We start from the raw sequence: 24362 nt of genomic DNA on the forward strand, positions 1-24362 counted from the left end.
ACTAGCTGTGCGTTCTAGTTTCTTCCTTGCCTTGTTAGGTGTAGATACAGATATCCCTGTGTCATTTTCAAAACAAGGGAAACGACTTCGGTATGTTGCAACATCTATCCCAAATCCTCGCCATTTTATGTATTGGTCCTCCTTACTTGGACCACGATCTGCATCCCTTCGAGAATTTCGGCTCATTCCCCGCGATTTAGTTCCCCGTTCCTATTGTTGAACCCGAGGATCGACTTGCAGAACACGTTCGGTCGTGTCTTCTGCCTGCCAGGTTTCGGAATCCGCCGTCTCATCTGGAGAGATCTGGACCGTTAAAGCATTCTTCTGGATTGCCATTCTGAATGCCCCTTGCAACAAATATTGGGATCGAATCCAACCAAAAGTTTTCTCTCCTCTTTTCTAGTGTAATTGAGTAATTGCCAAGGTATGGACCCAACATTCTACCTCACGTGTCACCATGGCTAACGGTTGCTGCTCTTCAGTTGACATTTGAATCAATTTGCCTGCACCTCCATTCGGTGCAGTAAGCTGCTTCACTGTCCCTTTCAATTGTTTATCCTCTCTTTAATTCGGTCTTTACCACGCCCACTACTCGGGGCATCCACTCCCTTTAATCCAGGTCTTGCCGTGACCTGCCGTTCTTTTTTTCTTTTAGCTTTATTTCCCTGTCTGTCCAGGTGTTAGACGTCCCCTCCTTCTATCACATCGGAAGATATCACACCCACGATGCCTTTCCGACAAAGTTCATACGGCCAATATGTCCCATGTGACAGCTTTTTCGTTGAGTCAGACGAAGATGCTCTCTATGCCGCTCGAGAGCAGCAGCGACGGCGTACGAGGGCTATCGCCGAGATGCAGCAACGAACCATGGGACAGGAATTGTCGAAACTTACAGCTGAGGAGTACCAAGATGATGTTCTCGCCCACATGGTACAGATGGAGGTTAGTCATTGTCTGATTCGTTCCATCGCTCTCGCTAATGTGTTCAGTCGGCGACTATGCCTGATGTTAGCTCCATCGATATTCAGACCGAAATTCAATGGTACATGCGTCCATACCTCCTCGACTTCCTCGTCGAAGCACATGCTGCATTCCAGCTCCTCCCCGAAACCCTCTTCCTGACCGTCAATCTTCTCGACCGCTACTGCTCGAAGCGAGTGGTCTATAAGCGCCATTATCAACTGGTCGGATGTGCGGCTCTGCTTATCGCAGCAAAGTATGGTGACCGGAAGGAACATGTCCCGACCATTAAGGAACTTCGGTCCATGTGTTGTTCATTGTATGACGAGGATATGTTCATCCAGATGGAATGGCATGTTCTTCAGACCCTGAACTGGATGGTGGGCCATTCCACGGTGGACTCCTTCGTCCAGATTGCTATGTCCTCGTCGACTCCAGATCCCGAAGTGGAGCATATGACGCTCTACATTGCCGAAGTTGCACTGTTCCACCGCGACTTCGTGTCGGTGACCCCATCGGTCCTTGCTCGATCCTCCATGGCCATTGCTCGGCATATCCTATCCCGTCCGCAGGCATCGCCTTCGGACTGGGCTGGAATGTACGACCACAGCACAGTCATGAACCTGTCCCACTGCCTTTACCAACCATCGCAGGTGCTTGTCCGCAAATACTCGTCAAACCAGTTATCTGGTGTAGCAAGCACAGTGGAAGACTTCTTACAGCAGCAACTCGCTTTGAGCCAGAGGAACGCAGCGGTCGCTCCAGTCGAGGTCACCGTCACCCACGAGGAACACCGTGTCGCTCCACAGGTTGGTACCCAGGTCCCCCAGACCCCCCAGAAGACAATGTATGCCGGATCTGTCATGGCAAATGGCTGCATTACCCCGCCGATCACACCCGATGGCGATCAGTACGTCTCAGCGGTTTATGAAAAAGATGCCGCCATACCAGCGCCGCAATTCTATACGCCTTCCCCGTCGCCTGTACATGACCATCAGCGTCAGGACTTACGGCCACATTCTCGAATTCCAAATTACTTCGGTGCCTCCAATCCTTCACACTCGCACATGTCATCGTCATGGGGCTCATGAATGCGCATGCACTTGTTCGGTCATTATCCCGGTGCCGGCCACTGCACCTTTTCGCCTCCAAACCTTTATACTCGATACTAGCGGTCATAGCGTTGCTTTCTCTGCATTTCGAGCGTTGCCTTTATCGTCCTGTGCAATAAAATATCCCTTCGCAAGCGAGTTTCGATCCTTTCATTCGACACTAGGAAAATGGGAAAGAGGATGGAACAGAATGGAATAAAATGCATCGACACGCGTTGTCGGAAGCGAAGAGCCAGAAGCTGGCAGTACGGAGGGTGTAGACGGATCATGGACACCAAAATTGTCAGCCACGTGGATGGAATAAAATAGGAGTAATTCCTTGGGGGATCTCGTTTCGATTGTCGTCCTTTCTTCGGCCGGGTCAGGGAGTCGCAGGGTCCAACTCCATACACCGCGCTACATGCGACATCGTACCGGCTTCATATACCCCGCCGCGATACCAAACCAAATGCAAAAACATTTCACCTACACATGGAGTCCTCTTCCACCACCCGGCAACACCTATTCTGAGTATCCCTTCATGCGTTTCCTGTTACAAACCGAACTGTCTTGATAGTGTTGCGGGAGGTGGAAAGAAGTTATCTTCAGTGCGATCGGCAGGCAAGCCGCATAATTAGGGGAAATGTATGGTAGTGGTTATGTACTATGAAGCCTCCCTCGTAACTTACAGGTGTCAATGAGGTTCCAATGTTCGCATCGGATTTGAGAAGCAAGAAGCAGTGACTTCATAATATTTTTGCCTGCTCCCTATGACTTTCTGGTGTTCAGCAGCTTTCCACTGATCCCTGATCACACTTCCGCTTATACCGTACACGCGCCACATCCATTTCCTATACCTGTGAGAACTCTAGGCCCCTAGAAGCTTGACCACGACAGGAGGCTGAACAATTATGTGTTCTACCGTGACGGTCACATTGCAAGAAATCTCAGCTCCTACCGATATGGATCATGATAGGTAAGTTACACCCCGTCGATGTCTTAGATGCATCAGCAACCGAAAGCTCGATATCCAGTTTCGGGGCTGGTTCAGTTCCTTATCGCCGTTTCCTAGAATGGGAATACTAGTACGGTAGGGCGGTAGAGACCTACCTTACCAGTGTTTGACTTGATTTCTCCTTCCTTCCCTTCACGAACATACTAATCCTAGATTTCTAATGCTTCTTTTGTTGTCGTTGTGTAGAATCACTTGTCACCAATTACTGTTCATTGAGTTGTTCTGCCTTCAGCCTGACCTCGTCAAAAGCAGTTGATTGATCATAGTTCTCACCGGATCCGCTCAGGATGAAGTACGGGAGTTTCGTCATTTTAGCGCTCCATTGCTTAATAGCATGGCTGGCACATGCCTGGTCAAAACAAGAAGCGTCGGATCCCGGTACCGGTAGTCATCTCACCGGTCAGTTTCTCGCCTATACTCGTGGATATATCCCTGATAACGCCGATCCCAAGCAGTGAAAGGAACCCCTTTCCCAAGTCTCATCGATGTAACCATTGATGACCTACAGAACGGTTTACAAAGCGAGCTTTTTACGAGTGTCGACCTTGTCAAGGTGAGATGTGGCAAAGAACTTACTGCAAGAGCATGGATCTAACTGAATCAAGGCGTATATTGCAAGGACACTTCTGGCCAATGTTACGCTCAATGTCATCACCGAGCTCAATCCGGATGCCTTACAGATTGCTGCTGCGCTAGATGCGGAGAGAGCTGTTGGTATGACGAGAGGACCTCTCCATGGCGTGCCAATTTTCATCAAGAACACCATTGCAACGGCCGACAAAATGAATAACACAGGTACCACTCTCTTGGCTGGATGGATGAAACTTAATTGACCCCGATACAGCTGGATCGTACGCTCTCCTTGGAGCAACGGTCCCACGTGATGCTACCGTTGCTGCGAAGCTTCGTGAAGCCGGAGCTATCATTCTCGGCAAAGCGAATATGTCCCAGTGGTCCAGTTTCCGCTCCGGCAACTCCAACGATGGTTGGAGCGCTCATGGTGGACAAGTCTATGGCGCGTACTATCCTATGCAAACCCCGAGCGGAAGCTCGAGCGGTAGTGGTGTCGCTACATCACTCGGACTCGGATTCGCAAGCCTAGGAGCCGAAACCGATGGCTCGATTGTTTCTCCGTCGCAGAGGAACGGCGTAGTTGGGATCAAGCCGACTGTCGGATTGACATCGCGCCATTTGATAATCCCGATCAGTGAACATCAGGACACTGTCGGTCCGATGGCACGGACTGTGAAAGACGCTGCATATATCCTCCAAGTAGGTTGTCTTCCTCGTAGTCGGTGTTGTCACAAGGGCCTCTCCATTGACAACCATCGAGGCAATTGCTGGCCCCGACCCACGCGACAACTACACCTCTGGCATCCCTAACGACGGCAAAATCCCAGATTACGTGGCTGCGTGCAAACTCAGCGCCTTCCGTGGCACTCGCATCGGCGTCCCTCGAAACTTGATCCAACTCGGCATGAATCCAGATTCGGCCGTCGAAGTGCTGGAATTCAACACCGCGGTCTCGACAATCCGCGAACTGGGCGCAACCGTTATCGAGAATGCCAAATACGCCGGAATCAGAGGCTGGTCCGAGTCGGACGCCGAGCGGATCGTTCTAGGTGCGGATTTCATAAGCAATCTCGCCACGTATCTTTCGGAATTGACGTTTAATCCAACTGGAGTGAGGGATATCATCAGCCTGCGGGAGTTCACACGGACTTTCGCGGCGGAGATGTATCCTAGTCGTGACACTAGCAGGTGGGATGAATTGATAGAGAAGTACGGCTTCAACAACACTGATCCGCGCTTTTGGACTGCATATAAAGAAGGTGTACACCTTGGTGGTGACGGTGGGCATCTTGGTGCATTGCAGAGATTTAACCTTGATGCCATTGTTATACCTACGAAGCTCGCCAACGGCTTTCCAGCCGTAGTCGGTAGCCCGGTCGTCACCGTACCCCTTGGTTTCTACCCGCCATTGCACCCAGTGAGGTTTAACAAGAAAGGGAACCTTGTGGCGACAGGGCCGAACATTCCTTTTGGCATTTCCTTTCTTGGACGAAAGTGGGATGAGGCGAAGTTGATTGGAATGGCCTATGCGTTCGAGCAGGTGAGTCCACTTTCGGGATGCCGACGGTGGTAGATAGTTACTGATAGACAGAATAGAAAACGATGACGAGGAATAAAGTACGGCCGTATTTTGTGCCGAATATCGAGCTGGGCGATATCGTTGGCCACTGATGGGACTCTGTCTGAATAACTACAATGTTAGGGTCAAAGAAATCCTGGTTGTGGCTATCAATACACAGCATATAACGAACATATATCTCAATAAATGACAGCTTCTCAGTCAGATTACACTCACCGCTAGATAAGTCGAGGCTTCTGCAACATTACCTCTCGTGCTCCTAGAACTTTAGGTAATATTTCTTGGGTCGGCTCTCATCACCTCCCTAGTCCGTGCGTTCCTGAACTCCCTGGAGTATGCCGGGTCTGAGTATACAGAATCATCCTTCAGTCACGCTGGTAGCACTGTTCCGACTCGCTGTTAAGGGAGGGAATCGTGGGTCATCTTCTGATAGCTCTGCGTTTCAGTGTTCAAGTGCTAAGGCCAGTAGGTTCCGACGGAAAACTTGGCGTGAGATGTTCATGCCCACAAATTTGGTGAGCTTTTTCATTCCTAGTTGTACGAAGATATGCTGACCTTTAAGAGTTCCACTGATGACCCAACCTCCCGGAAGCGTCTTTGCAACTCTTCCAACGGCAGCCTCTTGGAACCCTCTTCCTACAGAACTAGGAGAGAGCATGGAAATGCAGAAACTTATTTCGTCGTCAAATTCCCCTGAATTTATTTCGAGGAGCCGGATCTCGTCATGTTTCAGTGTTGTGTACTGATAAAGAGGCATCAAAAGGACATGCGAGTATTAAAAGTCAATGGACTTGGATAGGGAAGGATGGACACAAAAGCACGGATACATCTAAACTTGTGGAATATATTGAAGGCACATAAACAAAGAAAGGAGGAATATCTGTTAAAACCACTATAACGACTGGTGCAAGGCGTTGGGATGGGAGGCTGGTGACATGCACGGCTAACGGTCCCGCCAACACAGGATTGCCTGGCACTGGGCCTTATTTCGTGCCGCTTCCAGCTTTGCCCGCTTTTTAGTACTCGTGTTCCAAAACTGCTCGCTCGATGAAAAAGAACGGCGAAAACAGAATGGTTCATACGGTTCAACTTTGATTGTGGGCGGTCAAGCCACATCTACGGATCGGCATGGGTAGCCAGAAAAAGGACACTGGAGCTACCTTCTTCAGGAGAAACAGTTGTGATTGGGTAAGAGAAGCTCATCGTCGTCTGTATAGGATACCCGTATGCCTTCATGCCCACCCAAGCAAAAGTCGACCTCAAATCTCTCTCACGAAACCAACCTCGACAAGCTTCCCAATCGGGATCTGCATCCTCGCGATCTTCTCTCTTGTATTCTCCCTAACCCATACGAAGAGGCCCAGCAACAGCCTCTTACAAATATTGTTCCTCTTTGGTAGGACATGCAACTGCTCTTTTCCGACGATATAAATCACCTGCTTCTCAAAAGAGTCATCCAACATCGTCAACCGTCTCGCGGTCGGGATATCAATCCCATTAAAGATACCCGCATGATAGTCATGGTCAGCCGCCGCAGGGGTTTCTGCAGTAGGACTCGACAATGTAAACTGTTGTACCACGATGGAGGCACCCTCGGAGAGGGGGGGCGCAGGAGCAGTGGGAATGATGGCCCGGCGGAGGGCAGAGTAGACGTGCGATCCTAGATGTGGGTGGATGACCTGGTCTTTATAGCCGTATCGGATGATAACGCGGTAGGTGTTCTTGAATTGGGTGCGGGTGACGGTGTATTGATCTTCCCTTACCTGCCCCGTGGATATTAACTTAGTTTCATCGACTTCAAAACGACCGACTCGTCAGGACTTACGTAAGGAACATGCAAAGCGCGCAGATGCATGAACACACAGACTTCAGGCTGCGCTTCAAATTTGCGGAGGAACTCCTCGTAAACAGCTGGAACACGATCTCCTGTCTTGTCGAAGAAAATGCCCATCCCTATTGTCAGGTCAGTCAGCAGCAGATCACGCGCCACCAGGGAGATTTTCTAACCTCTGAAATACCCAATCTCAGCTCCGCCCCACTCATCCGTGAACTTAAGCTCCGAATCCATGTCTTTCGTGAGCATGTCCTTGAGATTTGGCAGGTTTTTCCTTCTGCTGTCCATTGCCTTTCCTTGCCGTAGCGCCAAACTATGAAGAAGGACGCCATGATAATAGCGAGCATGAGGGTAAACCAAGCTCCTCGAGGGATCTTGGTAACAGCAGTCGAGAGGTATAGACCATCGTGGGTAACTATCGGCAGCCATACGATGAACACGAGCAGACTATGCAGTTGCCATACGATCAGGGCAACAAGGGATACCATCCATGTGTCAATAAAAGTTACCACAATGACACAAAACCTGTACGCATGGCCTAAACTCGTAGTCTGGAGACGTTATTATCTGAGGGGCCCGTTCAGGTCGAAAGGGGCGGGACGTAAAATGGATGGGAACGAATTGGTACTTACATTGTTGAACACAGCAGTGACAAGCACAGTCCCACACATCATAATCCAGTTAGCAGTAGGTATGTAAACTTGCCCATGGAACCGATCCGAAGTGTACCTCACCGAAATATGAGGGAAGTAAGATGTGTTCATAAGCTGCGAAAGCAATTGGAACGTACTTGTGATTAACGCCTGACTGGCGACAACTGCGGCAAGGATGGACGCAATGAGGGCAGGATAGAACATTCCCGGAGGAACCGAGTTGAAGAATGGGTTCGAATACGCTGCCGGGTGGACCGAGATATATGCAGCCTGCCCGATATAGGCCAGGAGGAGGCATGGATAGGCAAATCCAAGCCATGAAATTTGAATGGCTCTGATTTAGGAGTCAGCGGGGCAATATAAACCGTTACGCTTCCTGGCATACCGTTGAGAGAATGCTCCCATATCTGCAAACATTGCTTCCACTCCAGTGAAGGAGAGAAGAATGCCTCCAAGGAACATCCAACCGTCTGTCTTGTTTCGCATGAGGTAGTTGCCGGCGAAATATGGAGAGAACGCTTTCAAGACGGAGTGATCGTAATGAGTAAGGTTCTGACAACGTCTTAGTCCCGGATCAGTTAAAGGACGAAGGGAAACATACATAGATACCGAATGACATGTTGAATGTAAGCCAGATGATCACAATTGGGGCGAAAGTACTGGCAAGACGATGTATACCCAACGGCTGTAGAAGAAAGAGGAGGATGAGGATAGCGCATGACGCCCCGATGATGGTGCTAGTGGATATGTCTTCATTGACAACTCGGAGACCTTATAAAAGCTTTAGTGTGGCTCTAAGGGTGTCTATAAATTCATTAACTGACCTTGTATTGCACCAAGAACGGATTGTGCTGGTGTGAGAATACTATCTGCCAGGATCATACTGACGCCCAAGACTGCCAGGACTTTGAGGAGAATCTTCATAATCCATTCACGTTCAATGAAGCTGCGAACCGCTCGATTCGTAGACTTCATCTCGGCATCTCCATACCTTTCGAATGTGAATTGGGATTTTCTTCTTGGATCGTGGTTGGTAATATGACTCTGAACAAGGGGCGATTAGATACTGATGACTGAGTAAAGAGATGGAGTGCCATACATAGCGGGTTAGGAGATTATACATGGCAAAGGAACCGCCTTCTCCTTCATTGTCGGCGGAAAGGATGATCAGCACGTATTTGATCGTAACCATGATAGTGACTGAGTAAATAATTAGAGACAACGCTCCAACGAGATCCTCATGAGAGGGTTCGCTTGTGAAGGTGGACGAGTAGACGTAGAGAGGAGATGTTCCAATGTCTCCATAGATAACACCTGTGGATTGGTATGCAAGCCTACATGGTTGACGCTAATACTGTGGGAGATCGATTAGCTGCGAGGAACGAAACGCATACCACATTAGGACCCATCCTTTGAAAGTCTAGCACTGGTTAGTTTCTAAGAGCCATTTACCAACTTGAAAGGGATTGGCCTGTTTCTTCCTAAAGTCACGACTGTCAGGCGTAGCTGTATCGTCACTGAATGTGGACTCGAGATCCGGTTCCCTCTGCAAGGTACGATTTCTGATCTTAGAATCCCGAATGGGATCACTGGTGGATGAAATGCCAGTCGCTGGCCTGTCCACAGGATTGATCTGATCTGCTTGGGCATCATGGTTCTTCTCCATGGCGGGGAAATCAATTCGGGCCACAACGATCGGGTAGGACAAGACCAGATAAGACCAAATGCTAGGGGGAAACAGTTGGATTTATTAGGAAAAGAAACAATGAAGAGACAATGAGAAGACAATGAGGTCAATTTGAATGGCGGGAGTAGACTGATATACTAGTTCTGGAATGAATAACATTGAAAGGGGTTACCACTAAAGATGGAGGGGTTATGACCTCCCAGTGCGCTTCACTCGACCCTCATCGTGACCGTCCATCAACTGAATCCCCAATCTCTTGAGAGAGATATCCTATTTACCCACCATCCCTAGCCCATAAGTGATTATTGACGAGTGTTATTCCGCAACAGTAGTAGGAAGGGTGCCTATCCCAAGGTTGGACGCACCAAGTTGGACGTACCAGGTCAGACGCTTATCGTGCTGAGATGCCCCCATGAACCAAAAATCGCGCATATAAACTTACGGCCTGAAGTTCTGGACGGAGGCAGTGCATCGTACAAATGTGGTCATATTGCATGCAGGATGCAACGGTTTGGTCTATCCAGCGATCATGAGGTTCATGAGCCGCCGAAGGCTAGACCATCCTGCCGACTAGCCAAGTCGGCGAGCGGAAATGCAATGGTAGAAACTGTGTTGATGACGATGGGCCCACCAGTGCAATGGTCTGATAAAAAGAAAAAGGCAAGGGATGAGGAAACAATTCCGGGAGCCATAGTTCCATGCATATGCAGGCGGCCACTGGACCGGGGAAGCTGTCTCGGAGCTTATACAAGACGATGTGATAGAGAGACATTTCTGTGACATGACATCAGTTTAGGCGTAATGATTAACCTTTGCACGGGCACATTCGCACGTTATCGGTATGCAATATGCATATAAGGGGGCAGTGTTGATGGTAATATAAAGTCGACCATCAGGGAAATGGTTCGAGGCTGGATTGGTTGGTGATGAAAAATCGCGCATTCCACGCGGGATGGTCTGGTTGACAACTCAACCCGGACTGATTGAGTTTGCCGAACCGCTTGGGCAGGATCCTGCTTCAACTTTTCCAGCTAGTTTGAGCTGGGTGATAGGAATAATTGCAATCCCGGGTTGACCCAAGTGGCGCAAAAATTCGCGTAGTGCAGACGCGTCGAGACTCGAGCAAGACAGGATTCCGAAAAACGAAACGTGAAGACGTTGATATGCAAGCCCCACATGCACCAGACTCCAACAGACTTCCCTATTTTAGTGAGTATTCCAATTAGTGCCTTTCCAACGATAGGCAAGGGGACGAGAAGCAAGTAATAGAACGTCAACTATCCGAGCGGAGGGTAGAAGTCGGATATACTGTCCTGTTCAGGTGTGACAATGCCTGGGACTTGAAAGCAGTTCCTATTCTATTTAATGGTCCAATTGCCCTAATGAAGACATGAAGATTGGAAATAATGGCAATAATAAAGTTAATCAGTGTACGATGCGCTTGGAGAGCTGGAGAGTCGGGGTCTTCGGTGGTTGGTGGTTAGTAGGTTGAATGCGCGACATAATGAAGTGAAGCGAAAGGACCCCTGTCCACAATTTCATGACTCAGTCATCCTGATAATCGAACTTCAATCTTATGGATGAAATGTCCCTGTAGCAATTCATTCAATCCACCAAATACAATCCAGACAACCACCACCCTTGACAGGAGAAACACACCCTCAACATAAGCGTCCTTGAACATTACCCACCATGACCTCAACTACCCCCACCCAGCCCTCCCCCCTCCACAACTCTCGCTCCCCCTCCGAACCTTTCGATATCGTCACTACCTACCACCACCTCCTCTCCGCCGACCCGGACCTCACCATGCCCGTCGCGGCCATTGAATCCCTCGTCCTCGCCCTTAGCTCCACCCCCACGCTCACCATCTCTGAAACTCTCGCCCTCCTCTCCACGCACGTCGCCACCCTCAAATCCGCTATCCCTAACCCCATCTCCCTCTCCGCCGGCACCGACCTCTTCCAACGCTACCTCATCTCCTCCCTCCAGCGCCCCTCCTCCCCCGACGGCGACTTCGAGTCCGTCCGCCGCCACCTCCTCACCAACGGCCGCCTGTTCGTCGAGCGCGCGAAGCAGGCGCGGGAGGAGATCGCGAACTTCGGGCGGCACTTCGTGCGCGACGGGAAGACCGTGCTGACGAACGGGGGGAGCCGCGTCGTGGGATCGCTGCTGCAGAGCGCCGCGGAGGCGAGCGCAGGGTCAGTGCGGTTCCGGGTGATCTACGTGCTGGACAGCGATAATCTGCATGCGTGCACCGCGGCGGAGCACGAGCATCGTGGTCGGGCGAAGCGGCTAGAGGCGGAGGGGACGGCGACGGTGGCGGGGTTGAGGAAGCGGGGGGTGCCCGTGGCGACGATACCGAGTAGTGCGGTTGGGTATGCGATGGGGGAGGTGGATATGGTGATTGTGGGGGCGGAAGGGGTGGTAGAGAATGGGGGGATCATTAGCCGACTGGGGACATATCAGATGGGATTGCTGGCGAAGAGCGCGGGGAAGCCGTTCTACGTAGTGGCGGAGAGTCACAAGTTCGTCCGGTTGTATCCCTTGAGTCAATTCGACCTGCCGATTGAGCAAGACGTGTTGCGGTTCGTGGCGGATGAGACGAGTGGGAAGTCCGGGAAGGGAGTCGAATTTACCGACGAGGCGATTGATGTGGAGGATGGGAAGGCCATGAAGAAGAACTCAATCGCCGATTCGGTGGATTTCACGGTACGTTGCGGATCGGATGAAGTTTATGACCGGGTTTACTGACTACTATAGCCTCCGAATCTGATATCCGGTATCATCACGGAAGGCGGCGTACTGACACCAAGCGCTGTGAGCGAAGAACTAATAAAGATTTGGTTCTGAAACCTTCCATTAAAACTCCAGATCGCGGTATGAGCGGCGCGTTCCTGGTCATGATACCCATAACTAAAACAATGAATAGATATTGAAATGACTGATAACGCTTTGCTTGGATGAAAATTTCCACCCATGACCTTCGCGCGCCCTGTGTATATCCGGCAGTGACGGTGTTTACCCAGAGTGTAGACCATCTATTTCTATGCGCCATTAAGCCAATATGAATTCGAAATCGACTGGACGCCAGCCAACACCGGCGCTCAATCGCGATGGTCCACATTAATCGAGGATCGTGTATGCATGATTCGTAATGCATAATCGGTTCCCTTGGTTTCGAAAGTCAAACGCCCTCCATGACCGTCCCATTAGGACGCACCGGTCCGTCCCATCTCCTGAATCTCCCGATCTACCGCCGCCAATTCCCGCCGAATTTGCTCTCGCTTCCATTCCAACTCCTGCACGCGAGCGGCGGTCGCCGTCCGCTCACTGTACCCGGCCCCACCAGGGTGTGTCGACAACGCCGGATCGATGGCGGTGTCCATGCTCGAAGGATGTTCCGCGTTCAACAAACTGGCAATCGAGTTATTCGAAGGACGCGACTCGGCGGCTCGCCCGGAAGTTGCGCCCTCGATCTCGGAGATCCGGCGCTTCTGCGGTACGGTTTCGGCGCGTCGACTGTCACGAGACGGGGAGCGACCACCGCTATGTCGGGACGGTAGGACGATGCTCGGTGTCGGGCGATAGTTCGTGAAGTCGGCCGGAGGTGGCGCATAAGGGTGAGCATAAGGTTCCTCGGCACCATCGAGGACCGAATCTGGGGGGCTCGGATGAGACTCGCTTGGGGAGCCGGCGCCGTAGGCATCCGATCGAGCGATTGAAGGTGGTGCGTGGTGGGTTTCCGGATATCGTTGCGGGTCGGGGGAGACGGAGGACTTGGGGCTCGATGAGGGGTATTGATGGGACGTAGCTTGTCCTGGAAGGGCAATGACGCGTTTTCGTCGTTTGATTTCTTGCTTTTTCATTGCGGACGGGCGGTGTCGGCCATGCAGCTTGTAGTATAAGCCTGGTCAGGTTAGTCTAGCTCGAATAGGCATGAGTTTAATACTGAACATACCGCAGGCATTGCAGATAGTGTTTCCACTTTCATCTCGGCGCCACAGGGGAGTGACTGACGTCCCACAGTTCTGGCATGCAGGCATGAGTTCGGCTCGAGGGGTCTGCTGTGCAGTCGTGCCCGCGTCCGTGGATGGCTTTGGACTGTTGCCCTGCACAATGGAGACCTGTGTCGTCTTCGAGACACGATTGTTGAAAGCCGGACATCCGTTGCAGGCACGCTGGCCTCCAGTTCCGTTGCAGCGCCCTCCCCCCGGACAAGTTCCTGATGTGATCGAGTCGGCCGCAACGTAGGTCGATCCATCGCTTCCAGCGTACGCTGTCGGCGCTGGAGGGGACGCCTGTCCGCCTTCGGTGGGCTGCGGGGACAAGGCCGTCTGCTGTGCGCCTTTCCTTAGATTCGTCGGTCGAGACTGGTTTCGCGCTTTGAGATAAAGGCCGCATGCGTTGCATATGGTCTCGCCGGTGGGTGATCTTCGCCACAGTGGCGTGCGATTCGTTCCGCAGTTGCTGGTCATGTCAGTTCCATTATCGTTGAGCGACTGGGTGCACATCATACCTGCAGGTCTGTCCAGATACGGGGGCTGCTGGGGGTAGATTGCCCTGTAGAGGATAGTTTTGCGGATCGAGTAGGGTTGTGGAGCTGGGAGAATGTCCCGCGGACGGTGCCGGGCTATACGGGCTCGTTGAAGAAGTCATCGGCGCGGGTTGGTTTCTCTCCAGCGATTGTTCTCTTGGATGTCTGAATTGCGCAAGAGTGGTATCGTGTGGTCGATTGAGGAGCTCCAGAACCCCGGCGGTCTCTAGATCCTCGCGTGACGGTTCTCTTCCGAACGGCCCTGAGGAGGAGTATAGGGAAGGCGAACTTCGACTTATGGCAGCAGTCGGACCTGAGAAGGATGGCATGACGCTGCTGAGAATGTGAGCATGACCCAGTCCAAAAGAGTTGTGATGACGAACAGTTTGAGAGAGGGTGGGAGGAGTGTTGGGTAGGGCGCAAGTGGCGGATAGTCGATCAGATAACCAATAGCCCAAGCGTGTGGTGTGGCAGATTCTCTTGCGAATCAAGGAGTGGTAATCCAACGTGCTACCGACCACATATGGCGGACATGCCCTTCTTCACCCCTAGTACCTGGCTGCCACAACTTCACCATGTACCGGTCGTCCTTGCACACACAGGCGGATCCGTTTCAAGTGGCAAGACGCTTGGAACGCGGTGAACAAAGCCTGAGCAGTTGGACTCTGGAGTCGACATGCGAATGCGGAGAGGTGAAGGCGCAGATTACGCGGAGGATGTCGTCGACACCGAGTGATTACAACCGCTTGGCTATTATTGGCCCGTTCGTTCAATGAATTATGGGCCCGCGATCTCGGTTATTCAGGGATCATTATTGCACGTGACCCATCATAATTCCGAGTTTTCGGTCCTGACTCCCTGCCCGATCGCTTGGCACTGCCGCATCGGACTTGGGGATAATCACATGACTTCCCTGGGCCCGATCACGTGTATAGAAAAAGATATCGCATGCACGAGCTACGAATGGATGGAGGTAAGGAGTTGCTTTGGACAGGTAAACTGAGTAAGTAGGCGTAGTAGGGCGATATTCAAATTGGAGTGCAGCCCTTGTCCAAACTCCAACCTGCAGTACCGGGTGTAGTACCGGGCACAGCCTGGGATTTCTCTGGCCGGCACAAAGACATAAGCCTGGCATCGATAAACAGCATAGAGCATAAGAACCTGTAGAGGACAAAGAATCAACCCATTGGTATTCATGTTTAGTTATACAGTGCCAACCACACCAACGCTCTCGCGACACATACTCAACCCATCCGATAGCCATCCCAAAGGAAACATTAGATTATAAACAAGGGGCTCGAATCGCAGGAAGAGCAATTCATGGGACGATTCCTTGCAAACCCATCCTGCCATTTCTGCGACATGAAACCGGCCATCATCTCATCGGCAACCATCACGGTTTTGACGTTGTGAAGTCGCCTGAAAAGGCGTTTTGCTGTCGTTCTCGTCGTTTACACCTGCTCCGCGCCCCAGCCAACATCGGCGTCCCTGTGCTGCATATCAGTCCCCACTGCTAACCGAACCCAACAACGCAACCTTACCTCATATTCGCCGGCGGCTCAATGCTGGGGATGAACTCGAGGACCACGTATCCAATGCCAATGATCCCGACAATCGTCCCGGCCACGTATTTCGTCCAATGGTCGCCGACGACGATGGAGCCGACGAAGATGTAGAAGATGCCACGGCCGATGAAGGAGAGCATGAACGACGCATAGCGGGCGATTTGCGGCGGTATTTGAAACTCTTTGGCGCGGGTTAGTCGATGCGGCGCAGTGGTGATGGAGAGCAGCCTTACCAAGGAATGCGGTGCCTGTAGGAAATGCGCATTAGCATATGGATGAGGATTTCCCAGCGGTCTATCGAGTGCTTACCCAAACCAAAGATGATCACGTATGCTCCGACAATGAAGCTCTGTCTATTCCCCGTGTCAACTTCCGCACGCCTCGTACGTGAGCGGGATGCCGCGACCTACATCGAAGTCTCGACAAAGAACTGCCCGATGCCTCCTAGCACTATGAACACCCCGACCGCCAAGTTGACGATTCGACTGAGACATGTTAGCTCGTGCGACGGGAGGTCGCATTGGAGATGGCAGCATCGGGGGAGCCTGGCAAACGCACAAAATGTCTGAGAAGTCCATGACGGTCGATGGGAGAGTTCCACGGTTCCGTTGACGGTAACGACGTATTCTACGGTCGCCGGAAGAGGGAGGATGCAGAAAGGAAGGGATATGTGGCAGATAAATAGATGGCGAAGTGGTTGTTGTCGGACTAAGCTTCCTTTTGATGACGGCAACCTGCCAAAGTGCCAAAGCTGCACTGCCTGGCGCAGCGTGGTTCCAGGGGGCAGGGGGTCGGTTTCGGGCTTTCGGCAAATCTGATGTTGCGGGCGCCTCATCTCCGATGTCTCCCCAACCCCTGACAGCTGACGCCATCACGCAGTTTCGCGTCTCACTCGCATGCGCTCCATCATCGAGATCTCTCCAATACTTGTAGACACTAGAATTCTTTATGTACTATATAATTACATGATGGTTCTTGACGCGCCGGAACGACTTATAACTTCGCGCGAGTGTTCTGGATGCTGTCCACCAACCGCTCCACCTCCAACGCTGAACCATACGATGACTGATATCCATACCCTCCATGGCCATAGCAATGAACCACCCATTTCCCATCAAACCGCTCTTTCTCCACGCGTGGACCGCCTTCGCGCAAGGGACGGAGACCGACGCCGTGTCGGATGATGCTCAACGCCTCGATGCCTTTCCCGTTCGTCAAGCTCGGACAGAGCGCCACGGCGCGCTTCATGATGCGGATCGCCAGGTTGGGATCCGGCTGCGATTCCCAGCTGTGTTTCTGGAAGCATCCTCCGAGGATCGTACCGCCGCCTAGTTCATGTCAGCGATTGGATGGCGCCGTTCGGGGCGAATATACTCACCGGCTGCTCGCTCCATGATGTATGTAACTTCATCTCCGCCGTCATCGGTTCCGCTGATGCTGGGCATCACGCCGGCTTCATTGCGTACCACGACGATCTGCCCGCGGCCAGGGAATAGTTTGGTATCCATGACACCGCCCAGCTTCAGTGACGATAGTCCCGTACAGTTGATGGCGATATCGGCTTGCTTTCCCGTGTGATGCATGCCATAGACCTCGGACAGATGCGAGACGACGGCTCGCTTGAACACAACCCCGTTCTTCAAGCACTGCGAGACGAGCCATGGGAGGTACACGGCCGAGTTGATGCAGACCGACGTGAAGCCCTTCCCGGAGTCGACGCCTTCGGGAAGCTCGCTCGGAGACAACACCCTGAAGTCGGGCACCAGGTTCTGGTACCACGGGTTTTCTTTCATGAGGCTGCTGAACCACTCACCGGTCGGACTGCCGGCATCTTTGGCTCGGTTGTACAGCTTCACCGGCTGATAATGGATTGCTGCATCCGGGACGTCGTTGACTAGACGTTGCAACTCCGGCCATGTCTCTCGTTCCAGTTGAGCAAGTAGGGTACCTTCCGCCCCATACCTGCTTGTATGTCAGACGGTGTTCCAAGAGCCATTGGAAGGGTATGTTGGATTTACGGTAGAAAGTTTGCTCCTGCCCAGGGACTCGCGTATTCAACGTCATAGTCGCCTGGCATATGCTTCGCTAATACAGTCACGGATGTCCCTCGTTTGGCGGACAGATTTAGGGCACACGTCAGCCCGATGACACCGGCCCTTGAGTCGATTAGCATTCTACGATGGAAAAGGAGGTGCATGGTGGTTTACCCAAGTACGCAGATGTTCATCTCAACATTGTTGGCCATTGTGAGTAACCAACTAGGCCAAATGGTCTTCTGGGGGTGTCGTTTCGTAGCCTTGACGAAGTAGAGATACAATTGTAAATCGCTTATGAGTAACAATATGACTCCCTCTCTGGATTGAAGATGAATTGGAAATAGGACAGACTTATTAAATACTCATTAACTGCCTTATCGTAAGATCGTTCACAAAAGTTTGCGGAGTCTCCATCGGATCCACCCGCCACCACATCACAATTCCGATCACCCATTTCGGTGATGGTGAGGGGCAATGCAGGATTCAGGGATGCAGCTCTTATCGATAACGATTAAGCCAGCCAAACGCCAAACCACGTGATGTGTGGTAGATTCTCCAGAAAAGCGGGTCGGGACACGAATCCAAACGGAGCCCCTGACTGGCACTGATTGTACTGAATCTAGAAATATTGTGAACTACTTGTCTCTCTCCAACCTTAACTTTATAGAGCACATTATAATACTCCGTACCACCACAGCGACATCCACTGCCCATCTGCCATTACCACCAGCAACTGGTGCGCTACCGCTTGCCCAACACGGCAAACCTTAACCGTTTACATCCCCAATAACCAGCTTACCTCATCCACGATTGTGGGCGCTAGATCCCTAATCTAGCGCCAACGTTCGAATCGATAATGCGGTCCAAACAATAACTTAATATAGCTTCCAGTTTGAGGTAGTCTCCTTAAGCCCATTTATCCTCCGCCATCATGCCGAAAGATAATGAAGCTATTGAATCTAGAATCCAGAGAGCCCACCAATCAATCCCTCATGGCCAAATTCCCAATTTCAAGGCGTTGGAGCGTGAATTTGACGTACCATACCAACGAGGACGAGGAATGAAGGGGAGGTGATGGGAGCAGCAGGATGGGCAATCCTGTTTGCCGGGAGTTCGATCTGTTTTTCATGAAGCACATCCATGGAGGCTCTTAGTCTCGTTTATAGCGAGTGGCACTATCCCTTCGAGGTACACAAGAGTCGTCGTTGCGGGTTTGGATATGGATTTCTAAGGGACGGTGTTCGGTGTTAGTCACTAAAACCAAGTCTCGTTTCCGTCCTCGCACATCTTTCTGAAGCCGTGTATCATTTTCCTGTGGGAACCCCTGTGCTAAGGTACGCTTCATTAGTATAACTTCTTGCCTCCCACCTCATCGACAAGATCCGAGAGATGATATCAGTGTGTCTTTACGAAACTCCGAAATCCCTGACGTAGAATGTTGGATGATTTGTCTTAAATGTTGTACATTTGTGAAGCAAGATGCCAGGATATTACCAAACTCCAATGCTTCCGAGGGTGTATGAACGTACATGACCTCATCTTAAATGATCACCCTTCTCAGCACCTCAGTCCCACCTAATAACTTCATCGCCGTGACCGCACATCGACCTTTCCCGCTCTCCCATCTTCCCTCCCTGCTCCCTTCCTCAGCGCCCCATCCCTCTTCCCCACCGCCGCCTTCCATGAACGCCTCTTGCCGCTCATGCGTACCCTCTACCCACTTGTGGACGCAGACATAGCAGAAGACATACCCCGATGGCGACACCGTAGGGTTTACAATAGCGTTGCCGCAGATCGGGCAATCGGAGTTCGTCTCCTTGGTCGGGGCAGGGACGGTGAGGATTGGGAGGAGGGTCGTGGTGGAGATGGGCGGGCTTCTAGATTCGGTCTCCGTTGATCCGGGCAGCGACTTTTCCGGCTCGGGATGGCTTGGATCAGTGGGTGATAGGGTGACTTTGGGCGGGCTTGGGAGACTCGCAACCACGGGTGGCGGCAGCTCCAAGCCCTCGGATGCCTTTCGGGTGAGTTGTCGCGCAAAGTCGGACGCGTGCCACCACTCGAGGAACTTGAGCGCGAATATGGATGTCGGTAAGAGGATTCGGAGGGAGGAGAGGATACGTGGGTAGATCGCGCCGGCCATGACTCTCGGGTTGAACATGGAGCTATTCTGACCCGGTCTCGCTCCTTTCGGTGGTTGTAATGGGGGGTTCGTCAACAATTCAATCGCCTTGTGATCCGCCTCCCCTAGCCGCCGTACTCTCGTCCCAATGAGCCATAAGAACGGCGACGAATATTTGGTGCCGTCGAACAGATACGCAAGGTTAAACGCGATGATCGCGAAGTAGTAGGCCGCGTTGATGCTCGGGTAGACCTTCCGCAGAAACCACTTGTAGTAGAACATGAACCTCTGCCTCACGGTCGCGTTCGGTGGGAGATCATCTCTCCGATAGTTCGAGCCCAGTAACGAAGAATGGGCTGCATGCACGTCGTACGAGGCATCCAGCTTCCGTTTTATATAAGGCAACCCGACCATGATCGCCAAGTTCTTCCAGACATCCACCTCCTTCAACTTCAACGCTTCGCGCACATGGCCGGCCGCCCGAACCTGCGCGCGCGGGACCTCTCCGCCTTTGATGCGCAGCACGCGCTCGCGTTTCAGGTTGTAGAAGTTCTCCGTGAAGCCGCCGCCGTAGACCTTGAGATAGTGGCGCTCGATGAGGAGCATGAGCAGTGCGTAGAGCTCGTCGAAGGAGTTGAGGATACGGAGGAGGTAGCGGGGGTGTCGGTGGGTGGCAACGGCGAGGAGGTAGCGGAGGGATGGGGGGAGGAGGGAGGAGAGCTGTTCTTCGGATATGATCTCTGCGTCGTGGTTAGTCTCGAGAGCGGAATGGTTGCGAAGACGCGGCGTGGAATGGTATACCGAATAGCGACGGCTTCTGGTCGTCGAAGCCATTCTGGAGGTTGGACATGAACTCCATCTTGCAGGTGTTGACTCTTTCTGTCTTTCAGCACTATCGGAGCATTGTCTATGGAGATTTTGAAGGTTGAAGGTAGTCTTGATGGCGTTTATGATGAACAACCCCGTTGCCGAGGCTGAGGTCATGCCAGGGTCCACATCTGATATCAAAGCCGCAAGATGACTTCAGTTCTTACAACTGCACTCAATACCACCAAATCCCGAAGCATTCGGGTATGGAAAACTATCAAACTATTACCAACGGTATCAACGTACTCCGGGGAGTGGCAACTTTGCCTGGTATAAAACGGTTGACGCTTTACATATCAACCCAAACAAGGCCGTCGCCGAGATACGGTCAAGTACGGTCAGAACAATACCCTATAGTTATTGAGTATTTCGATTTACAGTTACATATTGCTAACGTTGCTCACCCATGTGCTGTCCTTGAGAGGGAGAGGAGCTCTATTTTACACTAATCCTATCAACATTCTAAGTATCCCATCATAGCCCCTCATAAAAGTCCAACAGCTTCTTCGCTGCTGTTCTCCATTGCAAATCATTCTGCATATGATGCCCCGAACCTTCCACAAGTGCAAACCTCACTCCATTGCTCTCATTATTCCCCCACCGTTTTTTCTTGCGATACACCGCTTCAGTCTCATCAGCCTTTCCCTCTGTCTTCCCTTCCCTCACCAAGGTTTTGTAATCATCCCGGTACCTCACCGTCAGCTTCTCCTCGATATCCGCCGACGTGATCGCATCCTTCGATGCCGCCATGATCAACATCCGCGGTCAGGTGCCCCATCTAGTGATCCGCGTGAGGACGTTCGCCGTCTTCAGGAACGGCAAGGCCATACCCCAGGGCCAGAGCATGCTTTCGGACGCCGGCATCTGCGCCTCGAACTCGGCGACCCGCTCCATGGGAAAGTCGTCGCAGGAGAACGCACGCTTGACGAGGCGGGTGGAGGAGAGCAGCGACATGGGGTGGCCGAGGTGGAACAGCATGCGGACGTACATCCACGGGTCGATCCAGAACCAGTTGTAGTAGGCCGGGCCGCTAGGAAGAGTTTGCATCGCTGATGCGTATAGTCGGATCAAGATAACCTCACCTCCCCGTCCCCGGAACCGCGCCCAGCAGCGCCAATCCCCTTACCCTTACATCCCCATCCGCCAGCAAAAACCGACTCAACCCACCCACCGACGAATGCCCCACCAACGCCACCTCCGTATCCACCCCATTTACCTCCCCTTCCCTCTTCTCCGCCTCCCTTATCCCTGCCAAAAATCATCCGCGATCGCCCGCTTACTTGTGAAATATAGTCGTAGATACCCCGGGTCCCACGACTGCCCGCGCCCGCGCGCGGAGACCGCGTAGCATGGGATGTTGCGGTTTTGGGAGAAGAATTCGAGGAAGGCAAGCCAGACGAGAGCGGAGCCGCAGCCGCCGTGGCAGAAGAAGAGGGGGGTGGGGGTGCGGGGGCCAGCGTAGAGGAGCTCGAGGGGGCCGGCGGGGCCGGGGATGTAGGAGCGGGTGATGGTGTCGGGGAGGGGGATCGGGGGGTTGTTTTGTTTGAAGAATGAGATACCGGGCATGATGGACTGATTGACACTCGGATAGGACTAGTAGAACGCAAGGAGACTTGAGCGAGGGAGACAGTTTGGGAGACTTGGAATACGTTCAGGTTTCTGTTACTTAACTTGGGTTCGAATTACGGTATTAACGTTGGAAATAAGTTATCTTAACTGAATAGCCAGGGAGTCATCCATATTTAAGATGAATGGCACTTCGCAGTCACTGTTGTTGCTCATATTTACCCCGGAGTTCAGCTGGTGTCACCGAGCGCCACATGGCGAGTCTATCTTGGCGTTCGTGAGATTCATTCTCTGCAGTGTTGCGTCATTCCGATCAGGTTACCAAGTTCGAAAGACGGGTGCCAGGAGGCAAGAGTGCATAGGGAAGAAAAATCGGATGCCGCCAATTGAGGCGCGAGTGATTGACATTGATAACGCCTCCAGGGCTGGAATAACCCGGTTGCTTCCGCATGCGATATTAGTTGGTGAGTCCTATTTTTGGTCCACCGCTTCCTTCAGTATTTCAGCACTTCGGCACTTCAGCCACCCTCAATGTTCATCTCATCGAAATCATCGAGCAATTGCTCCATTCGGATGCGCGGTCCGTCCTCCGACTCATCGTCGTCTTCCTCCTCGACGTCCGACATGACGTCGGCGTCGCGGTTCGCCTCCTTCTGCGCTTTGTACAATGCGATCGTGGCCTGCAGCTCCTCATCTTCCTCGACATCACGCATGAACAGCTCGTAATCGCGATCGGTGCGGTCCTTATCCTGCTTCCTCGGCGCCAGCTCGTCTTCTTCCTGCGCCATCCGCTTGAGCCGCCAGTTCCGCTTCTTGGACTTCGGCTTGCGGGGATAGTGTTTCTTGACGAGGATGACGTCGGGGATGGTGGAGCCCCATCGATGGTTCTGCTCGATGGCGTCGAAGTTCTCGTTATTGAAGTTGCCGCCGGTCAGATTGTAGCCGAGCACGGCGTCGCCGGGATGGAGGATCCCACCGAGGTGGGTTCGCACCAGGTACGTGGTGTCGTTGACGCCGAAATCCGACGCGCGAGCGATAGTAGCCTCGGCGAGGAAGAAGCGGCCTTTCGAGACGCCGAGCGGTTCGATGTCGAGGACGACGAATTCCACGAGCTGCTGGACGTCCGCCATGCTGCGGAACGGGCTGTGCCAGTATTCCTTGCCGGAGATTTCAGCCGTCTGCAGCGTGTTCGGGTCGAGGAGGTTGATGGCCGTGCCGACCCGGGAGCAGAGCGCAAGCGGAGACATTTGCCCGATCTGGTTGGCCAGCTTGATCGGCAGCGCGACCAGATCGTCCTTGCATATCGGTATGATCTCCACGGAGAAGGAGAACTTGTAGGACTTGGTCGACGTGTGGACGTTGGTGGAAATCAGCGTGCTGGATTTCTTCATTTGGATCGGTGTCACGGATGCCAGGAAATCCGTGAATTTGTCCGCGTGACTCCGTTGCCCGAAGTAGAAATCGATCCCGTCGACCACTTCTTTGATGTTGGTGGTGTCCTTATGCGCGCCATGCTTCAGGATCAGTTGTTCGAGATATAAGAAGGTCCGCTTGTGCGGCACTTTCTGCCGGAGCTGCACCACGGCTCGCCAGGTGTTATGCGTGTATGACTTCTGACAGTCCGGGCACTGCTGTGACGCCGTGATGTACTCGACGTCAAAGGTTTGCTGGACGATGGCACCGCTGGTCCCGCCATTGCCCATATTGACATCTGAATTCGGCGTGTCGCCATATCCCACCAACTGCGATGCGGTCTGCTGCACGGTGATCTTCACCTTCAACCGCCGCGAATGCGGCTCCGTCCATATGAACTTCGCGTCCGTCATCCGCACCCGGTTCAGTCCTAGCAGCCGCCGTAAACATACTGCGAGGAGTTGCGGCGATTCAGGCGGAGCGACCAGCCATTGGTTGGGTGGCGATAACCAGCGATCGCAGTCTTTGCAGAAGTGGAGGGTGGTTTCGCGTTGGATGCCTTCGGTGATGTCGACGGAGAGTTTAAAGCAGTCGTCGCAGAGGGCGCCCGCAGCGCTGGTTCCATCGATGGGAGCACCGCATTTGTAGCAGAGGATTCTTCAAGATGTTAGCGTGGGTCGTACTTTGGAGAGGAACGGATAACTTACGTTGCGGCGCTCCGAGGGATCTGTTGGATCGGAACGATGTCGCTGTCTATCTCCATATTGAATGAAGCGCCCGTGGCGGAATGTGTCGGTGATGTGATTGTAGTGTATTTGGGAAGAGGGATCCTCTCGCGCGGAGATATATGTTCCCACTTCCCAGATG

General features: G+C 52.5%; 10 protein-coding genes across 10 annotated transcripts; 3 read left to right on the top strand and 7 right to left on the bottom strand.

Annotated features, from left to right (window-relative positions):
* Nucleotides 1-726: 726 nt before the first annotated feature.
* On the top strand, nt 727-1874 carry P152DRAFT_379143 (uncharacterized protein; the record flags this gene model as incomplete). The annotated part of the gene is made up of 2 exons (XM_033675690.1): nt 727-942; nt 990-1874. Coding segments are annotated over 2 exons (1101 nt in total), but the record flags the coding sequence as incomplete, so codon positions are not given.
* A 1479-nt stretch (nt 1875-3353) lies between these two features.
* Nucleotides 3354-5390, top strand: P152DRAFT_508687 (amidase; the record flags this gene model as incomplete). Its single annotated transcript, XM_033682593.1, has 6 exons — nt 3354-3465; nt 3519-3619; nt 3672-3861; nt 3911-4338; nt 4400-5179; nt 5236-5390. 6 exons carry the CDS (start codon nt 3354-3356, stop codon nt 5308-5310), a joined length of 1686 nt encoding a protein of 561 aa, XP_033531992.1. The 3' UTR covers nt 5311-5390.
* A 1087-nt stretch (nt 5391-6477) lies between these two features.
* On the bottom strand, nt 6478-9192 carry P152DRAFT_439896 (potassium transporter; the record flags this gene model as incomplete). Its single annotated transcript, XM_033677656.1, has 9 exons — nt 9094-9192; nt 8805-9039; nt 8530-8749; nt 8307-8476; nt 8091-8257; nt 7685-8039; nt 7237-7603; nt 7030-7171; nt 6478-6976 (listed from the first exon to the last, which is right to left on the bottom strand). Exons 1-9 carry the CDS (start codon nt 9102-9104, stop codon nt 6478-6480), a joined length of 2166 nt encoding a protein of 721 aa, XP_033531993.1. The 5' UTR covers nt 9105-9192.
* A 1812-nt stretch (nt 9193-11004) lies between these two features.
* Nucleotides 11005-12519, top strand: P152DRAFT_491271 (putative translation initiation factor eIF-2B alpha subunit). The gene is made up of 2 exons (XM_033682163.1): nt 11005-12104; nt 12156-12519. Exons 1-2 carry the CDS (start codon nt 11085-11087, stop codon nt 12243-12245), a joined length of 1110 nt encoding a protein of 369 aa, XP_033531994.1. The 5' UTR covers nt 11005-11084; the 3' UTR covers nt 12246-12519.
* P152DRAFT_460477 (uncharacterized protein) lies at nt 12200-14627 on the bottom strand. The gene is made up of 4 exons (XM_033679918.1): nt 14313-14627; nt 13912-14262; nt 13354-13862; nt 12200-13302 (listed from the first exon to the last, which is right to left on the bottom strand). The coding sequence occupies exons 2-4, from the start codon at nt 14256-14258 to the stop codon at nt 12605-12607; spliced, it is 1554 nt and encodes a 517-aa protein (XP_033531995.1). The 5' UTR covers nt 14259-14262; nt 14313-14627; the 3' UTR covers nt 12200-12604.
* Nucleotides 14628-14978: 351 nt separating this feature from the next.
* On the bottom strand, nt 14979-16145 carry P152DRAFT_460478 (COPI associated). Its single transcript, XM_033679919.1, has 6 exons — nt 16053-16145; nt 15905-15979; nt 15804-15847; nt 15728-15742; nt 15471-15675; nt 14979-15417 (listed from the first exon to the last, which is right to left on the bottom strand). Exons 1-6 carry the CDS (start codon nt 16070-16072, stop codon nt 15381-15383), a joined length of 396 nt encoding a protein of 131 aa, XP_033531996.1. The 5' UTR covers nt 16073-16145; the 3' UTR covers nt 14979-15380.
* A 268-nt stretch (nt 16146-16413) lies between these two features.
* P152DRAFT_460479 (D-amino-acid oxidase) lies at nt 16414-17841 on the bottom strand. The gene is made up of 4 exons (XM_033679920.1): nt 17702-17841; nt 17513-17650; nt 16873-17456; nt 16414-16822 (listed from the first exon to the last, which is right to left on the bottom strand). The coding sequence occupies exons 1-4, from the start codon at nt 17737-17739 to the stop codon at nt 16488-16490; spliced, it is 1095 nt and encodes a 364-aa protein (XP_033531997.1). The 5' UTR covers nt 17740-17841; the 3' UTR covers nt 16414-16487.
* Nucleotides 17842-18782: 941 nt separating this feature from the next.
* On the bottom strand, nt 18783-20563 carry P152DRAFT_420899 (uncharacterized protein). Its single transcript, XM_033677156.1, has 2 exons — nt 20451-20563; nt 18783-20389 (listed from the first exon to the last, which is right to left on the bottom strand). The coding sequence occupies exons 1-2, from the start codon at nt 20506-20508 to the stop codon at nt 19071-19073; spliced, it is 1377 nt and encodes a 458-aa protein (XP_033531998.1). The 5' UTR covers nt 20509-20563; the 3' UTR covers nt 18783-19070.
* Nucleotides 20564-21281: 718 nt separating this feature from the next.
* On the bottom strand, nt 21282-22082 carry P152DRAFT_451121 (alpha/beta-hydrolase; the record flags this gene model as incomplete). Its single annotated transcript, XM_033678205.1, has 3 exons — nt 21282-21546; nt 21599-21764; nt 21797-22082. The coding sequence occupies 3 exons, from the start codon at nt 22080-22082 to the stop codon at nt 21282-21284; spliced, it is 717 nt and encodes a 238-aa protein (XP_033531999.1).
* A 518-nt stretch (nt 22083-22600) lies between these two features.
* Nucleotides 22601-24258, bottom strand: P152DRAFT_467782 (nonsense-mediated mRNA decay protein 3; the record flags this gene model as incomplete). The annotated part of the gene is made up of 3 exons (XM_033680790.1): nt 22601-23765; nt 23826-24152; nt 24203-24258. The coding sequence occupies 3 exons, from the start codon at nt 24256-24258 to the stop codon at nt 22601-22603; spliced, it is 1548 nt and encodes a 515-aa protein (XP_033532000.1).
* Nucleotides 24259-24362: the final 104 nt, after the last annotated feature.

This window comes from Eremomyces bilateralis (genome assembly GCF_010015585.1).
Source record: "Eremomyces bilateralis CBS 781.70 unplaced genomic scaffold P152scaffold_18, whole genome shotgun sequence".
NCBI lineage: Eukaryota > Fungi > Ascomycota > Dothideomycetes > Eremomycetales > Eremomycetaceae > Eremomyces > Eremomyces bilateralis.